Below are 19026 nucleotides of genomic sequence, written 5' to 3'. Positions count from 1 at the left end.
AATTTAAAACAGCATCAACTATTTATTTACAGACCTTTTATAGGGAGCAGCATTATTTACACTTTCTCCAAGTAAAAAGAAATTCCATCAAGTGTGTTATGACTTTAAAGGATCATACTGTTCGTTTTTCATGTTTTAGAACATAAATCACAGATCACATATATTAGAGTTTACAATATTGCAGACTATTTCTTGAAGTTGTTGTGATTTTTTTCCACCTGCTAGCCAGTAACTCAGTTTAATTTGCAGACCCTAAAAGAGACAATCACTCACAGTGAACTTTCTTGTCAGTGTCAAAAGTATTGTTGTATTAGGGGACGTAGCTACGGATTTCAGTGTGTGTGATAGATGCTGCTTTGGCAACAATGAACTTTGTTTTCAGAAAATCAAACCCAGAAGACAGACGATAAGAAAGCGAATGTGGATTTGGTTTGTTTCCTGCACGGAAAGATTGCTGCCAGCAAATCTCAGGATACCGACTTAACAAGCAGAGTTTTCATAACAATATAACAAATAATAAGGCAACTCATGACAAATAAAGGCTACAAATGCTCATTATAATACATTAAACTTAAACATATAAATGAATGTGCTGACTGTAAAGGGTGGCTTCCTTAATGGAAGGACATTATTCACAAAACTTGGTTACCCTTAACAGTAATTATATCAACTGAATTTCTAACATGCAAAACCACCAGGAGCTATGGTCCTTTTTAGTATCATTGTTAAAGGCACACAATGCAAACTGAACCAATTCCCTAACATGTTCATAGAAAATATCCAGCATATTCTATTTAACGTTTATTTGTAATAACACTTGATCACGTATGGGAAATCACACAGTACTTTGCTTCTTTGAAACACTATTTTGAGTCTTCATTCTCAGCCAGTAAATACTTTCCTGTTCTCTGGTTAAACATTGTTGATTGACTGGAGTCTTAAGAAAGGTTTCACATAATAAAGGACAAATAACAGACACAGCATAAACAGACAACACAGAATAAAGGATGTGACAAAGAAATACTGAACTTCTAACCACAAGAACTGTCCAATGATCACATCTTAGTTACTCATTATCACAAAAAAGTACCTTGAAACAAAAAAATAAAACAGGAACTGAATTAAAAAAAGGGTACCTTCAGATAACTCGTCAATGTTTTTAACTAAATCAGCTACAGCTAAGAAGATGGTGTATTTAATGTGGCATGGTTACAATCTGGTGCCCTTCCCCATTTTGTTCAAATGTAGGTCATCAGTTTCTTTCTTCCTGTTGTCATCATCATCATCGTCATTTCCCTCCTTCCCTGAATCCTCCAGGTAAAGCTTGTCCAGCTGATCAGGGTCAACGTAGGTGTAGAAGTAAGCCATGATGGAGAAGATGATGCAGACGGCCAACAGTAGGACGGCAAACAGCAGGAACTCTTTCCACTGGGACAACAAATACTGGTTAGTGTGTGAACTGTGCTGTGCGGAGAAACATTCAGTTCACAGTTAAAGTGTGCTGCAGTCTTGAGAAAGCAATAGTGACCTTCAGGTAGTCTTGTGTTGCCAGACCTTCCTCCACCGCACTGGGTAGGAGGAGGGTCTGGCTAGTCCACACAGCATTCTGGGATGGGAGAAAAACCTGCTCTGGTCTATATAAACCAATCGCAATCGTCATGGGCGGTGCTAAGCTCCTGGAAAAGCTGCAGTGCCGCTGCAAAATAGCCTCGGGAAGGAACTTGTTTTGGTGGAACGTGTACGTTCAAAGGTTTCTTGAGTTGTGCAACAGAAAACTCAGATTGGACAGATAGTCTAACTAGCTGTCTGGATTTACCCTGCACAGATCTGAGAAAAGGTTAATCATAGTCCTCATAAATCGACCGAGTTTAAAATGGCAACACAAAGGAAGACCAAGGCAACGGATATCCGGCCTAAATGAGTGAAATCCGGCAGAATTTCTGTAGGAAACGGAGCAATCCCGGAAGTGGAACGTCGAGGATATAGACTAGCCTTCAGGTAACGTAAAAACGCAAAAAGGCCCTATTTATAGAGCCGGTGTTTGGTTTGTCCATTCTGGGCTACTGTAAGTGGTGCAACTTGGCAGAAAGAGGAACTGCTACATGTAGATATGAAGAGCTCATTCTAAGCTAACGACAACACAGCGATTCTTAGTGTCCGGTGATTATACGCTAATGAAAACATGAATATTATATTCTATTTCTGCCAGTATATCCCCCTCAATCCTATACACTGGTCATTTAAATGATAATTAAACTACAGCCACTATTTACAGTAACCACATAAACCACAGTATATACCACTGTACTGTATCTGTTCACCTTCATTGTATCAGGGTGACAGCAGAAAAAGGTAACCTTGGCAAATAAAAACAAAACTATCTGCATGGCTGCATATCAAGTAAGACGATGTGTGTTTTTCTAATTTTCAGTTAACCGAAATAAAATGATTCATCATCATCATCAATTTAGGAGAACGGACCCTTTAATAAAAGAGCTTATTAATACACAAACTGTGATTTACGAGACTAAGATATATTTCAGCTTTAAAACTATTCCACAAAAAAGGTGGTTGACTGTGGTTTTGGTGTTTAAATCCTCCTTTATTTTGTGTAAAAGATTTTAATGTCTCCCACAATGTCCCATGATGTCATACCTGCTCCAGTCCCGCCCCCTCTGCCACAATCAGCACTATCACATTCCCAAATGCAACAGTGAGCAGCCAGCCGGCCTGCAGGACAGACTTCATGTTGGCTGGAGCCTGAAGAGAAGAGAGATCCACAGTTAGTAAAGAAAAGAGACAACAAGCAGCATACAAATATTTAAAGGTTCTATAAAATGCGATCATTATGTCCTAAATGTGATAGAAAGTATTAGTTTTTGTTAAAAAAATAATGTTTGGGTTGGGACATTAGACAATGGGCTATAAGTTATGGAGAGAAAGGCAGTTTAATTTAACAGAAAAGGCAGAAGGACAGGATTGTTGAAACCTTTTCTGATGACTTTATTGGTTGAATTTGAATTACAACCACTTGGAAAGTGGTTCTACATTTACTACTGAGTACTGTTTTCCAAGAAGTAGCTTTTCCAGAAATTTTAACTATTTTAGATTTCACACGATATCAAAGGGCTACTTCTCTTTGTAGGTTTAAATGTTGGCTCTAAAAAGTTATCTTGCTCCCGCGTGGAGATGATAGTTAGTGTGTATCATGACAAACCTGTGAGTAGGAGAACTCCAGGCCTGTGATGGAGAACATGACCTCTCCAATAGTTATGAGGACGTACTGGGGAATCTGCCAGGCAATGTGCACGTTGTTGGCCCTTACATCCTCCATCTTGTGAGCCACAATCTTACCCGATTCCTGACAAAACACACAGAGGGTGTTCTGTTATGTTGTATAGCAGGGAAGATCTGTATATAAACTTGTATAGCAAGCACACTGACCTTAATGAGTATGACAGTGTAGGAAGCTCCAAAGTCCAGCAGGCCCAGGCCAAGATCAGAGCACTGGTCTGACTGTAAGCTGCAGCTGACATGTGGGTATCTACCCGGAGGCAGGAGGTACATGAAGGATGAGATGAATTAAAAAAAACACATATTATGATTTGACTAGCTTTGTACGAGACTACATTGAATTAAAATCATTATATCACATACATACAACCAATTATTTTTTTAGTTGAGGCAAAATTGGGGTTTTTACTTAAAGTCACTAGATTTCTGAAGTGGGAGGAGTTATTTTTTAGGCTCCATTGTTATGGAAGTAAAGGCCTTGCTGATTTTCTGTATGAACAACCTTAGGCGAAGGACTGAAGCACTGAGCCTGTTGTCAAATGTAGATTTTTCCAATACTACAGTATAGAGAGCCGAAGTGAAACTAGAATGTATGGGTTCTGTTTAAGGAGTAAGAAAACCTCATGCAAAATCACATTTAATATTTGTAATCATGCAAATGATTAGAAATTCTAATAATATAATATAAATTGTTAATATAATTAATTCTAATCTGAGAATAATCTAAAAGTATATTAGGCAGTTCATTCAATTTGTATAGACAGGAATGCTAATTAAAAAATAACAACAAAAACAATAATACCTCCCTCTTTTAAACCTTAAAGGACTCAATTCTTGCCCACTTGGGGGCATAATAACGTTTTTATTTTTATTTTTTTTGGCATTTTAGGCCTTTATTTGTAAAGGACAGCTGAAAACATGAAGGGGGAGAGAGGGGGGAATGACATGCAGCAAAGGGCCGCTGGTCGGAGTTGAACCCGCGGCTGCTGTGTCGAGGAGTAAACCTCTATATATGGGTGCGCGTACTGCAAGGTGAGTTACCCAGGCGCCCGGGCATATTAACTTTTAAGTTGCTATAGCAACTCGTTAGCAAACAGTTGTTTATTCATACATCAATCTGGAGTTGTGTTTGTGTCAACTTGTTGAATATAAGTCCAATATACACTCTTTTTTTTAAGCTCTGTTTTGGTCTCCACCAACTCTTGAGAAAAATATCTGGCTCTTTCGCTGCTAAATGCCCCACCATGTTCACCAGTTAGTGTCTATTTGGTGCTGAGCAGGTAGCAAGTGTGCAGTGAGTTTTTTAGCTGAAGACAGCTGCTTGCTGCTGGAAACACTACTGTATAAAGCTCTAGATCTGAGACAGCCTGAGTTCAGTAATAATATCCATGGGTTCATCACTACAAACTGCCCCTAATTGTAATTTGCTTTGTTAAGAGCACAAAGGTTTCAACTTCAAAAAGCCTTGCATTTAGTTGCAGATGCTAGTCGAACAGCAGCTAGACAGTCCTACTCACTCTCCCCGAACCACAGTCTTGTTAGGAGACATGCTGTAATTCGAGGGCAACTGGAAAACCACTTGTCCAACAGTTAGGTTTATTGCCTCTGGCAGTGTGTTGAGGAACCTGTTGAATTAGAATTAGAAGAACTCATGAGCAAACTTAACTGATTATTCAAGTTAGAGAACATTTTTACAGCAGCAAGGGAATAATTATCTTAAAATATTGTACAGTGTAGAGTAAAAGATGAGTCATAACCTCTAACATTAAATCTATTTTACCTCAGGAGAGGATTCCCATCTTCATTTTTCATGATGTGGTCATCCACCTGGATGATTAAAAAAACAACAAAACACAGCCAGGTCATGGGAGCGTCTATCAATAACATCAATTTCAATTCTCTGCTTAACTTATTTGTGTTGTTCTTAGAATTTCGGAGTATGATTTTTGCAAATATTGTGACTTTACAGTCTTATACAAGTTTTGCTAGAGATCAGCACTCACCATCAGTGAATGTTATTTTTTAAAGGCCCTGAAAAGGCATTTTTTTATTCAGCTTCTTGCTATGAGTGATGGGGTCCTACATACAATAATCTGACAAAGTTGAAACTGTTTATTTCCCATGACAGATTTCAGTATGTACAACATGTACAACAGTTATGTAGTTGTTTGCTTAAGTTGCCAGGAGGACTGTCAATCAAATCTGATCAAACCCCACCCACACAGTCCGACAAATCTTAAACTTTGACTGTTGCTTATTTAGCTATGAATATTTAATGCTATGGAAAAGAAAACTGAACCAATTGTCAGGGGCACTTACATGTTTGCAATGGATTACAGTAGTAGGGTCTGAGTACAAGATGAGGCTGTAGGCCTTCTGTTCGTCAAACATGTGGTTACACTCTGAGGTTTTTCCATTGAAGGTGACTTGAATGTTCAGCTCCTTGCCGGATGCCTCCAGTGGAAGTGTCTCATATTTTAGAGGATTCTGACATAGAGAGACCACGGGGTTAAGGTTCAGGTTCAGGTTCTTTCCAAAATTGAAAAACAACTCTGACAAAATCACTATTGGAAAATAAAAGGTCTTGTTTCTGTTGAGCTCTTTTACTTCTTAGCAAAATAAGACACGGACTTGAGAGAGAAAGACAAAAGTGTCCTGAGCCCTAAAATGTTCCTGTAGAGCAGCTTTGCTTTTGTGCACCTACTAATTTCTGTGCATTTTTTTGTGTTATATGGTACACTGAATGCTGATAGTTTTACAGTATCCTTCTGATCCTATTTGTATAGGTTGATCCATGTTTATTCTCTACATATTTTATATATATTATAAATCTGCTTCATATGTTTGTATCTTCTCTGTTATGTATACTATATTCTCGCTTTGCCGGACCTTCCTCCACAGCGCTGCGGAGGAGGGTCTGGTGAGTCCACACAGCTTTCCAGGATGGAAGAAAAACGTGCTCTGGTTTATTGGCATTTCTTTAAATCAATCACAATCGTCTTGGGTGGCGCTGAGCTCCGCACGGAGCCACCGTGCCGATGCAAAATAGCCTCGGGAGGGAACTTGTTTTGGTGGAACGTGTGTACGTTCAAAAGTTGTTTTAGTCTTGCAACAGAAAACTCAGATTGGACAGATAGTCTAGCTAGCTGTCTCAATTTACCATGCAGAGATCTGAGGCGCAGTTAACCATAGTCCTCATAAATCCACCAGAGTTTAAAATTCCAACACAAAGAAAGCAGAAGGAAACGGACATCGGCTGAAAAGATATGTATCCGGCGGAATTTCTGGCGGCACCGGAGCAATCGCGGAAGTGGAACGTCGAGGATATAGACTATGTATACTACTACTGTTTCAGCAAGGACACACTTTTGAAAAACAACATTTTTATCTCAGTTAGGCATTTCCTTGTTGGATAAAGTTAATATTATTGATCAAAGGGGGTGATAAACCCTGCAGAACCCTCCCAGGTCTGCACTCTCACACTCAATGAGAGTCTACAATTCAGACCGGTTAGAAATGTAAAAGAAGAAAAAACGAGTATGCATTTAATGGAAACCTGTTCACTGAAAACTTCCCTGCATCCATACAAGATGGTATATAAAGTAGTTTTTCCCTTCTCCCGTCTGGTTACCTGAAGGTATTGGATTGGCTCTGGAAACAGGTCTCTGCTGGGGATCTCCAGACTCACATTAGCTTTTGCCAGGTTAAAGACCTGCAGGAGACAACTCCCAGCAGGTGCAGGATCCACCACCGTTTTCTAGCAGACAATAAGGGAAATCAGAGCACTAATACTGATAAATATCACAGAACAAAGTCTTTTAAAGAAATGATTATATCATGAAGACTTATAAATGCTATTTTTTTATGGTTCATGGACCTCAAACTATTTTAGATATGCTGAAAGGATTACGAGTTAAAATGATGATTGTAAAAAATGTTCACACACGTTTTCTAAATGTGAAGTCACAGAAACAATATTCACAAATGGGTAGATTGACATTTACACGAACACAATGACAGCTGCAAACTTGTAATGCAACATTTACTCGTATACTTTTTTTTTTAACTTTTTCATTTTCCATCACAACCGCAACTGATTACAACCTCTAGAATCTGTCACTGCAACTTCACTATGTGCAGTGAAGTGGCCAATCTGCGCACCTCGACTTTTGCAACACTTTTGTGTTTTTTTTCTTTGTGTGACTTCAAATTCAGATCACGTGTGTGAATATTTTTTACAAGTGCAAATTTTAACATACAAGTTCAGATTTTTTTGATCTGCAAGTTCTCACATCGTATTCTACAAGCTCTCACATTTTGCACCACATTTACCTCATAGTATTCTGGGAAGTGCATATTTATCATGGCATAAAATGGAAAACACAAGCTGCACATTTATTACTAAAAAGATTATTCTGTATACATTTTTGGCATCTTATTTCACCAGAATCAAAATAGTATTGTATATGAAGACACATTTGGCCAAGAGGATTATATCATGAAGTTTCCATTCTGGCACCAAAGCTTAAAAGATATCTGCAAGCTGCCCACATGATTTCAAATTGACCTCCTGAAGACAGCTCTAATTTTAGCAGCTGCTTCATGAGGACATCATACAAAAATAAATCCAGGGGCTTGTGACAGATTACATTACCTAACCCTAAGGACAGCTCAATGTTTTGTCAGGACATATTGATAAATATCTTCTTCTCTTCCAGGGCTGGAAAGCAGAATTCCAAATTTCATGTTTTTTGGCTGGCTGTGCATGCATGCAAATAATCCTATATGTGTAAGTAAGTAAGTAAGGTGTTTTGTAAGTGTCTTTTTATTTTTGTAACGGGTGCAAGATTTATGATTGCTGCTCATACGTACCACAACGTTAACCTCCACCAGTGTGGCCGCTCCGAAGGCCAGCGCTGCAAAAATCATCCCTGTGGCCATTTTCCTCAGAGGCCTGAAGGACAGACAGTCAACACTTTTATACACCTTTCATTCAGAGCCAAGCTTTATCACATTATAAATCCGAAAAGTGATTTCCTCATCAGTGTCCTCACTGATCTTCTGCCTGATAAGAGACAACCCCATCCCTTGTTGTGACACAATGCCATCTGTTGCAAATATGTCCTTTACAACCTGAGCTATTCTCTTAAATACATTATTATTATTAGAATTAGTAATTAGAAAAGATTTCCTTCATTTGTTAACCATTTATTTGTATCTGTGGGATATAATGGCTCATTTTCCAGTTTAAGAGACTGCTCATTTCTGCAATAAAGCGAGTATGGGAGTATCCAAAACAACAGGCTTCTACTCACGTGATGTTAATTCTGCAAAGTCCAACGAGAGGATATATGATGAGGTCAAAGATGGGCACAAAGAAAAGAATCAGCATGGCATTCAACATCTAGACAACAGAGAGAGAAAAACATGGTTAAATGACTCTATAAAAGCTCACTAAACCTCATAAAATCATAAAGGTTAGAGTTATACGAGAATGAGAGACTGATTATGGTCAACTGTAAAGAGATGGCAAGATGGCAGTGATTAACAGCTGGAAAAGTGTTTTCACGAGAATGACAGCGTCACGTGGCAAGTCAAACATTGTCTTTAGTGCTTTACTTGAGATGTGCCACACACACAATATGTTTTTAAAATGGCTGGCAGGTGTTCCATAAAAGTATATATCCACTACACACAGCAGTCTGTAGGTATTAGACTGACTCACTAGATGACACAATTTCTATTGTTTTGTCTCTGTACATTGAAATGAAAATGAAATGATTGCTGACGTTCAGCCTTAAGTGTGTTTGAGGGTGTTCACATCAATATCAGGTGAACAGCAGTTATAGAGTCCTCTATTTTTAGGAAAATACAACAAGACAATGATCCTAAATATTAGGCAACCATGAACATCTTATGGCCAAAATAAATCTTACAAACTGTTCATCTGATTAAACATCCTCAAATAAATGAATCGTTGGGAGTTTCTTTCTGGGAGTTAAATCAGAGGACTTATACCATATATATATATCTGTTAAAGTGAAACTTTGCTGATTTTTAACCGGCCTTGTGTCACTGCAGTGTGTGACAAAAGGCACCTGGGGGCGTCGCCGGCACCCAGAGCTTCCTTCTCCCCGGACCTTCCCTCTTCCAGCTAAATTTGAACCGTATCATCGATGACTGCAGATTTTTGCCGTTGAATAAGTGGGGAGCTAGCAACATGGAGGTAAGTCAAACACTGTTTGTATGTGTAAACTACCCACACTGCAGTGACACGAAGTATTCCTTTTAAGTATGGAGTTAGAAACAAGGAGGCAATTAGCCTAGCTAAGCATAGAAGCTGGCAGCAAAGAGAAACAGCTAGCCTGACTCTCCAACGTTCAGAAATACACCTATTATTACCTCTAAAGATCATTTATTGGCCGTACGCCTGTCCAGCTTTCTCTTCTTGCAGTTTACAATTGTATGAGTGCAATCTGAAGCCACCTACACATGACAAGAGGTAAAAACGCAAGGTAGGGCGCAGAGCAGAGAGGCAAAGCGCAGGTATACGTCATCATTGCTTCTGTCTTTGGTTGTGCCTTGAAAGGTCAGTGGCAACGAGGTCAAAGTTGAAATGGTTTGAACTATGAACTCTATGCTCGGCGCCAATTCAGAGTGGTGCGTGGCGCAAAGTGTAGCGCTTCCTCCGAGTTGTCTCCACCGCTCTCCCCTCAGGAAAACAATAGCACAACCAGTGCAGAGTGGTTTTACCGTGGATCATGTGGTGGCGGCTTAAGGATGCCACAGTGTTCCTTATTCACCTCTTCTAGTGTTTTCTTGTATCAGAACACCTTGTTGTGCATTTTTCCTAATTTTGGTGAGAGCAGGAGGAGCTGCACGTACCTGCATTTGGTCAGGCTTAATAACAAAGATATCTCCCTGTAAGAAAACAAAAAGATTCCATCTTAACAGGTAAGCAATTTCAAATTTAACTTCATAAATATAACAGGATGTGCAGGGTTTGCATTGCCCAATAACATTCACTTCAACCAGTTGAGTGCATGGTTTATTAAGACCATAAACAACCGTAAATTACAGGAATAAAAAACGCCCAACCAAAGGTAAAATCTGTTTTACAAGATCTGCAATCAGATGAATATCAAACCCACCCACTGATATCAGAGTGCAATAAAAGATGTTTAGATGATCAGCTTTTTAACATTTCTACACCATTGTCATTTCATGAAAGAAACTCTTACAAAAGCCATGTTCATCCTTGTGGCTTGAAGCGTCCAGCGGGAACCCTGCAATAAAGAAAAACACTGACTGTTAATAGCTGCATCTCATGTCACTTATTTGATAGCTCCTCTACTCCTCGGTCCTCGGCTGAACCGGAAGTTGTTCTGTCCCTCGTCGGTGAAGGCCTTCTCAAAGCTCTTATTTCTGCCCCGAGGAGGGATCATCGAGGAGCGAGCATCGAGGATTATAGGCGAGGATACACAGAGAGCAGCCTTCCCGGAAGTCGTGCAGCTGAAGGAGTTGCTTACTCCGCCCAAACAGCTGACGTATTCATGTGACCCTTCAGAGGGAAAGACGTCTCATCCCTCTAAAACAAATTTGCTTGTTTCCTCTCTCCTCCGATGATTTCCTCGCGTCTCTCCCGTGCCTCCTCGGTGGGAGGGACTAAAATGCGAGGAAGGGAGGCAAGTGGAGGAGTCGAGGAGGCAATTTAAGCAACATGAGAAGCACCTCGTGTCAATACAGGGTTAAGTCATCAGCTTCACTGTTAGCTTAGCATAATGTGCCTAGCAGGGTTGTTTTGTTTGTTTTCTTGGAGAGAATAATAAGGAAGAACTGGTTAATATTTTACATGCCTTCTAGGGAGAAGTGAGTTTTCTTTTCTTTTCTGAGTGCATAGGCGTTGATTTCGGTGGGGACGGTGGGTACGCGTACCTACCAGATTTCGTCATGAGTCATTTTGTACCCACCACTTTTTTTGAAAACCTCGAGCTCAATTTAGTTAAAAAAAAAAAAAAAGTCCATAATACATATAATTCTTGAGCGACAGATCAAAAATCCACAACAATCTCTATCCCCACAGGGCAGGCACAGACACAGCCGCTCTGCTGCTGCGCTGGCTGCACGCTTCTCTGTTCACAACACTGCGGGACATTCTGCTCAACGTAAAAAAAAGCTTAATGTGGTTTAATGTACCTAAACAACGATCAATGATCACCAAATTTTTCATGGCCATATCTTGTAATGAACACATAAGCCTGTCAAAAGAACTAAACTGAAATCCAACTATTATATAAGTTATCTCACATTAGCATTGTCTTCTTCATTGACGCCTATGGCGAGGAAAAAGCTTGTACCTAAACAATGATCAATGATTATCAAATTTCTCTCTCATATTGCTCCGCATAACCACTGAAAACTGTCAAAAAATCGAACCGGAAATGTGGCGATGATTGATCGTTGTTTAGGTACATTAAACCACGTTAAGCTTTTTCACATTATGACTTATAAACCCCATGAGAACCGTGGGGAGTCAACCCACAGCTGCTCCGCTGCCCTGCTGAAAATGTGAAGCAGAAACGCTTAATGTCAGATAACGTCCATAATAATTAGACTTTGGGTTAGATTTTTTGACCGTTTTCAGTGGTTATGAGGAGCAATATGAGAGATTTAGAATTTGGTGATCACTGATCATTGTTTAGGTACATTAAACCATGTTTTTATTCATTAGTAAGCTACAGGACAGCGTCTTTCAAAACATGACCTGCGAAAGAGAGAAGAAAAAAATAATGCGTCATGGTACCCAGCACTTCTGGAAATGTACTTCCGAATGCGTCTCTGTCCTCAGCACATTTCAAACCAAACTGACACCCATGTCTGAGTGTTATTTTGATGGCGAATGAGTTCAGAAGGAATAAAGCTCAGACATGTTGAATGTGGCTTTGAGGTTTTCCATAATCAGATGGTTGTGTTGAGTGTTGGCCAGTGGAGAAGGTAACCCATAGTTATGGGATTTTATACAGTAAGAGCGCTATGACAGTATGTACAGGTAACAATAATTGAATATGATACTTGATTTAAACACTAAAGTATTTAATTTACATTTTTAGGACTTTATTTTCACAGGACAGATGAAGACATGAAAGGGGGGACATGACATGCAGCAAAGGGCCATAGGTTGGATTTGAACCCACAGCCACTGCGTCAAAGAGTCAAACTCTACACATGTGCGCCTGCTCTACCAACTGAGCTAACCCAGCCACAATTTCATTTACATTTTGCAGGTATGTGGTCATAAACCATTGCCAATCCTAGATCCTATTTTGACTTTTTCAGTACACTAAACTTTAGTACATGTTGTATGAATTGTGGAGTTGGATCATAGGTGTTATGTGTTCACATACCTGCTGATCAAACAGAGCCCAGAACATTGGCAGCGGGATGTAGAGCACCAAAACACGCAGCACCATTTTAATCTCCTCGATCAGACGCTTCTGTTAACACACAAACACACAGACTGGATGCATTATTGATGCAATGAAGCCAATGAACCAATGCTCTTTTTGAGTGCAATCCCCAGAAAAGACTCTAAAGAAGAGTGAAGGAGTCCTTCTGTTACCGAGTAATTCTCTTCAGCCCAGTCCAACCAGTGTTTCCTCTGAGGGTCATACTTCCATCTTCTCCAGCGGTTTTTGATGGCAAACTGCAAACCAAAAGACGATAACAGAAATGAAAATGGAAAACGGGGACAGCTCAGAACGAAACAAAAGCAGATGTGTGAAATTCATAATTTTATTACAAGACACAATGTTTCTTGGAGAGTACAAATAGAACTGAATAAACCCATTTGCATTTTAATAAATCATCTCGAGAAGACTGGGATATGACTCACCCCAATGCAATTGCAGACTTCCAACAGGATGTTTCCCTGGGGAGGATTCCTCTTGTACAGCACGCTGCCAGCAGTGAACACAACTGCACGAGATGGATGAAGAGTTAGGCTGGACTCAAAGGAGTGAAGAAAACAATTTATGTTGGCAACAGCTCAGCTGTTGTGCTTGGAACAATTGCTCCACTTGCCTTGTAAGAGAAGTACCAACATGATCATAGCAGCTATATATTTATTTCCTAACCAACATGAGAAGAAACAGCAGAATCTGACAGAGTGGTTTACCATTTATATTATGTTTTATCCTCTTACAATGGATTGTCAAATGCGTAAGAGAAATAAAATCTGTCATGTTGTAAACAAGCTTAGAGCCCTGAAAACACTGAGGCCCGTACTTTTGTCTCACTCTCAAATGGCCCCTCTGGTAATAAAAACACATCTTGTTTTCATAGGGAGCAGTCAGCCAAGCATGACTCCCAAAAGGTTTAGTGGGGATTCAGAGGCAAAGAAAACTGACTGTCAGGTTGTATAAGGAGTTGCCTTGATAAAGAGGAAGCCCAGCCTGTCAAAAGCTTGACTTCATACAAAAATGCTTTCAGCATGCCGATAGGAACCATAAAGTAAACTCAAATTCTTAAATGTGACAGTTAATTTGGACGCTGATTTTAGAATTGGGGCATTGTGTTGCAGCCTGGTGTTTTTATGTACATGTACGAATATCCTGGAGGCATACAAAGTGTATTTATGTTTTGTTTTATGGCTTTTCTAAGCAGTTCTTTAATATCTGTAGATTTCACATCCACACAGCTGCTACTTCACACTTATGAGGGACAGTAATTAGTTCTTGACCATTGAGCAGCTCAAGCAGCTAGAACCAGAGTTTAATTGCGTTGAACCAAAACACTTATGGGGAAGTATCAGAGCTCCACTAATACTATATCGACACGGCCGACATTATTAGCTGATATTGGTTTATCACAGCTATATCCTTATCAATACATATTTTGGCAGATAAGTATGTAATAAGTTACGTATGTTTTGACCCTTATATGCTGTTTTTTTTTTTTTTTACTTTCCAATAGCCATATCGGTCAGGCTCTAGAGAAGAGAATGTTATGCAGTCCCTGTCCGTACTTTCACTACTACAGTAGACTACTACATGTTGATTACACCTGCCTATATGGTGTTACAGCTGGATGGACACTCACCTAAAGCCACAATCATCAGAACTGCAGGAACCCCGAAGGCCAGAGCGTAGCAGTCACCACCAAAACACTGCACATCCCCTGCAGGAGATATTCCAGCATAAACGGCATCAACACAGTGATGTCAGTCACACAGTCAACCTCATTGGGTATATAACATATGATGAACATTAAGAATGTGAACGCTCACCTCTCAGTATGGGTGTAATCACAGTCGACAAGAGGCTCCCAGCATTGATTGACATGTAGAAAATGGAGAAGAATTTCTGCCTCTCGCTGCCCTGGAGATCATCAATGGAATAATTAGGACGCTTTAAATTATTTATTTTCAAATATTGTATTCTGTGATCTTTAAGTCCACATTAAGGTTATATATTACTTTTCTAAACATTTTTTTGTTAATTTAATGGATAACATGCAATTCTAGCACTGTAGAATTTTGTGTAACCCATTCTTAACGTGTTTTTTAATCTTTCTATTCTGACAATTTTAAATCAAAGCTGCATTTGCCTATTTTGGACCATTTGTCTATTTTCATTTACAAATCCAGCATAGATTTAGGAACATTTTTTTTTAAAGATTATTTTTTGGGCATTTCTGCCTTTAATGATAGGAAAGCAATGAAAGGGGGTTGAACTCGAACCCTAGACATTCTGCATTGAGGCATGAACCTCTGTATTGTGCGCCCGCTCCACCGACTGAGCTATCCTGGCCACAGTTTGTGTCCACCTGATGAATATAAGTTTAATATTCACATATTCTGGTACATGCTGGTACATGCACAGGGTTTCCCACACTTAAACATTTCAATCTCTGTTTGGTATTATTCCCATTACCTTGTACTGAATGTTTATGAGTGAACCACTGTGGCACAACAGTTAAGCAGCTTTTATTGATGCCATGACTTTTTTTGTCTTTTACTGCAGAAGGCCTGAAGAAACTATCTGTAAAACTAACACGTAAATCTATAGGCACTAAGGTGAATTTCAGGGAAGCTGTTGTATAGAGAGTAATACTTTGGTTGACAACATTTTTTATCTTGGTGACCCAATCAAAATCTTCCATTATCAATGGATGGTACTTTCTACTGACTAATTCTCTGGACATACGTGGCATTTACTGATTCATTTTACAGATATTGTTTCACTGTGTCCTTCAAAGACAATACAAACAGTACCAACTTTTGTGTCTTGAAACTAAAAAGAAAGTTCGGTGACTTACATGCTCCTCGTCAAACTGGTCTCCGCCAAATGCCGCCACGCAGGGTTTGATTCCTCCGGTGCCGAAGGCTATGAGTATCAGACCTAACATGGACAGAGCACTGCAACACAACAACATACAAATGACCTGCTGTTGATGCTACTGGACGTGGACTATATACTGTATATACAGTGTGTTAAGTGTGGTACTGAAAGTATTAGTCTATTAATTGATTAGTCGACCCAACACAATAAGTAATGCACTGTGATAATCAGTTGATTGTTAAATTAATTTATCAAGAAGGTTTTCTCTAATGTGGGACACAGAAGAAGAATGAATCTAGTGCTTGAACAATTGTGATTAATTTGGCTAATCTATTCATAATTTAAGTAATTTATCAAGCAAAAATGCCAAACATTTCTTGGTTACAGTTTCTTAAAATAAAACACTGTTGAAGTGTATCATTGTAAAATGAACATGTTTGGATGTTGGACTGTTGGGTGAACAAAATGAGCAATTTTAGGATGTCATCTTGGACTGTGGTAGCTTTTAATTGACATATCTTATGACTAATTGACTGATCTAATAATTTGTCTAACAAGAAAATAATCAACATATAAATCAATGATGAATATAATTGTTGTAACTGCCTAACCTGAGCCTGGTTGAAGACCTCTGAATCCCACATCTCTAACATGTTGAGGGATTCAAAGTTAAAGAAAATGGCAATTCACTCTGATTCTTTGGCTAGCCTAATACATCTGTGGGCTCTTAATGATTAGGAACTCTTTATATTCTGTCTAACATCACTTAACTATGATTCTGCCTGCTCAAAATGACTGAATCAGCCCCAGATAACTTACATATGCATGCTGCTGTTTCCGACAGTGGGAATGGCTCCAACTGACTTGACCACATGCCCGATCACGTAGACTATGGATAGGTAGATGATGGTCCTGTTGAGAGCAAACTGGGATTATGATCATTCAAAGCTGCACTCTTATTACCATGCAATATATGTGTGTGTGTGGTCAGGGTGATTCATCTCCACTCAGTGGCGGATCTAGAAAATTTTACATGGGGTGGCGAAGGGGTAGCGAGAGATCTTGGCAGGGTGGCTGGGGAAGACGGTACATGGGAACCCCCATATGTAAACACACTGCTATGCCCTACTATGCCCCGCAACACCTTGCTACGCCCTGAACTGCTACAACTATTATTTCTAGTCATAGTTCCATTATCTTTGTTGTTACTATAATTGCCACCATTCATCATACCAACTGCTATAATTATTATGAATCTTAATTCTCTATATCTGTATATCTGTATCCGTCTCTGTGTCTCAACTGGCAGCAGCAGATGGCTGCCCACCAACAGCCTGGGTCTGTCTGAGGAGAAAATGTTGGTAACATTATGAAGTCTATGTTGGCTTGACTAGTGTTCCTCTGTTCTATACAGACCACGTCTCAATAACCTTTTTTGAACTCTTTGCATGGCCCAAACCACAGTTTGATGCAATGGATTGTTTTTACCCATTGGGCAGATGCTCTGTCAGCATCAGACTCTTGAATGTTGTGCTCTACCACTGTATAGATTACTGCAAGGTGATGTATACCCCAAAGTCAATGAGATGTTTTAAAAAGTTTATAAATTAGATGAACCTTGGCCAGATATGGCACTGAAATATTGCTTAAATGTTATTGCATCAGTTACAGGTTAAATTATATATAATGATATAACACTATTGAAAATGGCCCTTCTGCATAATTAGTACTTGTGATAAGTACATTTTGCTGATAAAAGTTTTGTATATGTAATTTAGTTCATTTTTAATGCAGAAATATATAGAGTATTTGTATTGATGATGTTAATGGCAGTTGTAGCTTGCTTCCTGAGTTGTCCAATAATTCAATCAGACTGATAATTGAAAGGGCAGAAAGAGAGATTCCTCTCAGCAACAGTTGAATAAGAAGAGAATAAATTGTCTTTTTTTTAATTTTTTTTTTGCATCAAAATGTGTGCAGATTTAAATAGGAACAGGTTCCTGTTTCCGTGTCAAATGCACAATAATGCAGCCTATAACAAGCTGACTTAACACCCCATCTATGACACAGACCACACGCTCTGTATTTTTCAAAGAAAAGTGTTTATAGTAAGGTCTGTGGATTACCACTTTTGTGATTTGTGGTGAACTAACCCTTTAATGCATTTGGGGATGAAGGACACAGGGACTCACTTGAATTTTCCGAGCCATGAGTCAGCGATGAGAGCTCCCAGTATGGGTGTGAAGTAGCAGAGGCCGCTGAAGGCGTGGTAGACCGCGGTGGAGAGGTCCTTGTCCCAGTGCAGGTAGGTGAGGAAGTAGAGCGTGAGCACCGCTGTGAACAGATACACAAGCATGAGGGGAATGATACTCCCAGCTCCACATATAAAGTCCAAATACCTAATAAGACCTGTACTACTCAAAAGTCTCATTTAATGTGGTTCATTTCTGTGAGTGGGTCAGTCATTACAAACTCATTCTGTGAGCATTGTTCAAACCAATAAATATGTATTTATGCTAAGAAGGTAGCTGTTTAGAGAGCTACTCAAGAGGAAATGAAAGGAATGTTAAAGGTCCTGTATTGTAAAAAGTGAGATTTCCATGTCTTTTTTAAGCAGGTGCTATATAAATACTGTGAAAGTGTCGAAATGCCCACTCCATGGAGAAATACACACAGCCTGTATTTAGAAACGGTGCCTTTAAACGAGCTAGCAGGACTTCCATACGGTTTTGATGTCACAACTATATGGGTAGAAAATGCCGCTACAGTTATTCCCGGCTACAATGACAGTGCAGAGACTCCAGATGCAGAAGACGCGGAAACGCTGAACAATCAGAACAGACCAGGACTTTTTGGTGGGGGAACTTAAAGAGACAGGCGCTAAAACGTAGTGTTTCAGACAGAGGGTGAATACAGGTATATTCAGACAGACAGTATGAGAAAAAGAATCAGTTTTTTGAACATTAAAGCATGTAAACATGTTCTATAGTAGAAACCCAAAATATAAGTATGAACCTGGAAATGAGCACAATACTGTATGTTACCTTTAAATGCATAAACGCCTCTGTTTGCTGTTGTTACCAGCCTAAACATGTCTTTCATCACTAAATAAGCCATTGAGACAAATAGTTGCATGGCAATTTTTATTATTAACCTTGTATACTGTTTGTCCAACATGCCTTGAAGTAAACACAAGGCACATTGGTAACTCAGCAACCAGAAAACCTGCTCCAGTAGTATCACTTTGTGTGTCATTTGAGTGCTTTTTTCTGGTAGCAAACCCTAAATTATGTGACAAATAAACTCTCTATTCAAGGTCCACCTACTGGCTTTTCTCATGAGCTTAGTATTACATCTCATGATCTTCCTTACCAGGAGTTTGCTCAGTTGTTAG

General features: G+C 39.3%; 1 protein-coding gene across 2 annotated transcripts in view; it reads right to left on the bottom strand.

Annotated features, from left to right (window-relative positions):
* Window positions 1-350: 350 nt before the first annotated feature.
* slc15a2 (solute carrier family 15 member 2) overlaps window positions 351-19026 on the bottom strand; it is a 25191-nt gene continuing 6515 nt past the window's right edge. For both annotated transcript variants that reach the window (XM_078262413.1, XM_078262412.1), the window contains 20 exons: window positions 17825-17966; window positions 16452-16544; window positions 15610-15709; window positions 14579-14669; window positions 14392-14469; window positions 13187-13269; window positions 12914-12997; window positions 12699-12788; window positions 10536-10580; window positions 10180-10215; window positions 8610-8698; window positions 8167-8248; window positions 6926-7051; window positions 5614-5781; window positions 5075-5121; window positions 4812-4919; window positions 3445-3544; window positions 3218-3361; window positions 2656-2760; window positions 351-1428 (listed from right to left, as the gene is read on the bottom strand). In XM_078262413.1, the coding sequence (XP_078118539.1) occupies window positions 1210-1428; window positions 2656-2760; window positions 3218-3361; window positions 3445-3544; window positions 4812-4919; window positions 5075-5121; window positions 5614-5781; window positions 6926-7051; window positions 8167-8248; window positions 8610-8698; window positions 10180-10215; window positions 10536-10580; window positions 12699-12788; window positions 12914-12997; window positions 13187-13269; window positions 14392-14469; window positions 14579-14669; window positions 15610-15709; window positions 16452-16544; window positions 17825-17966 (2030 nt within the window). In that variant the 3' untranslated portion in view covers window positions 351-1209. The remainder of the gene's footprint in view (window positions 1429-2655; window positions 2761-3217; window positions 3362-3444; window positions 3545-4811; window positions 4920-5074; window positions 5122-5613; window positions 5782-6925; window positions 7052-8166; window positions 8249-8609; window positions 8699-10179; window positions 10216-10535; window positions 10581-12698; window positions 12789-12913; window positions 12998-13186; window positions 13270-14391; window positions 14470-14578; window positions 14670-15609; window positions 15710-16451; window positions 16545-17824; window positions 17967-19026) is intronic.

The sequence above is a fragment of the Sander vitreus genome, chromosome 11 (assembly GCF_031162955.1).
Source record: "Sander vitreus isolate 19-12246 chromosome 11, sanVit1, whole genome shotgun sequence".
Lineage (NCBI taxonomy): Eukaryota > Metazoa > Chordata > Actinopteri > Perciformes > Percidae > Sander > Sander vitreus.
This window is presented reverse-complemented; position numbering and strand designations above follow the sequence as displayed.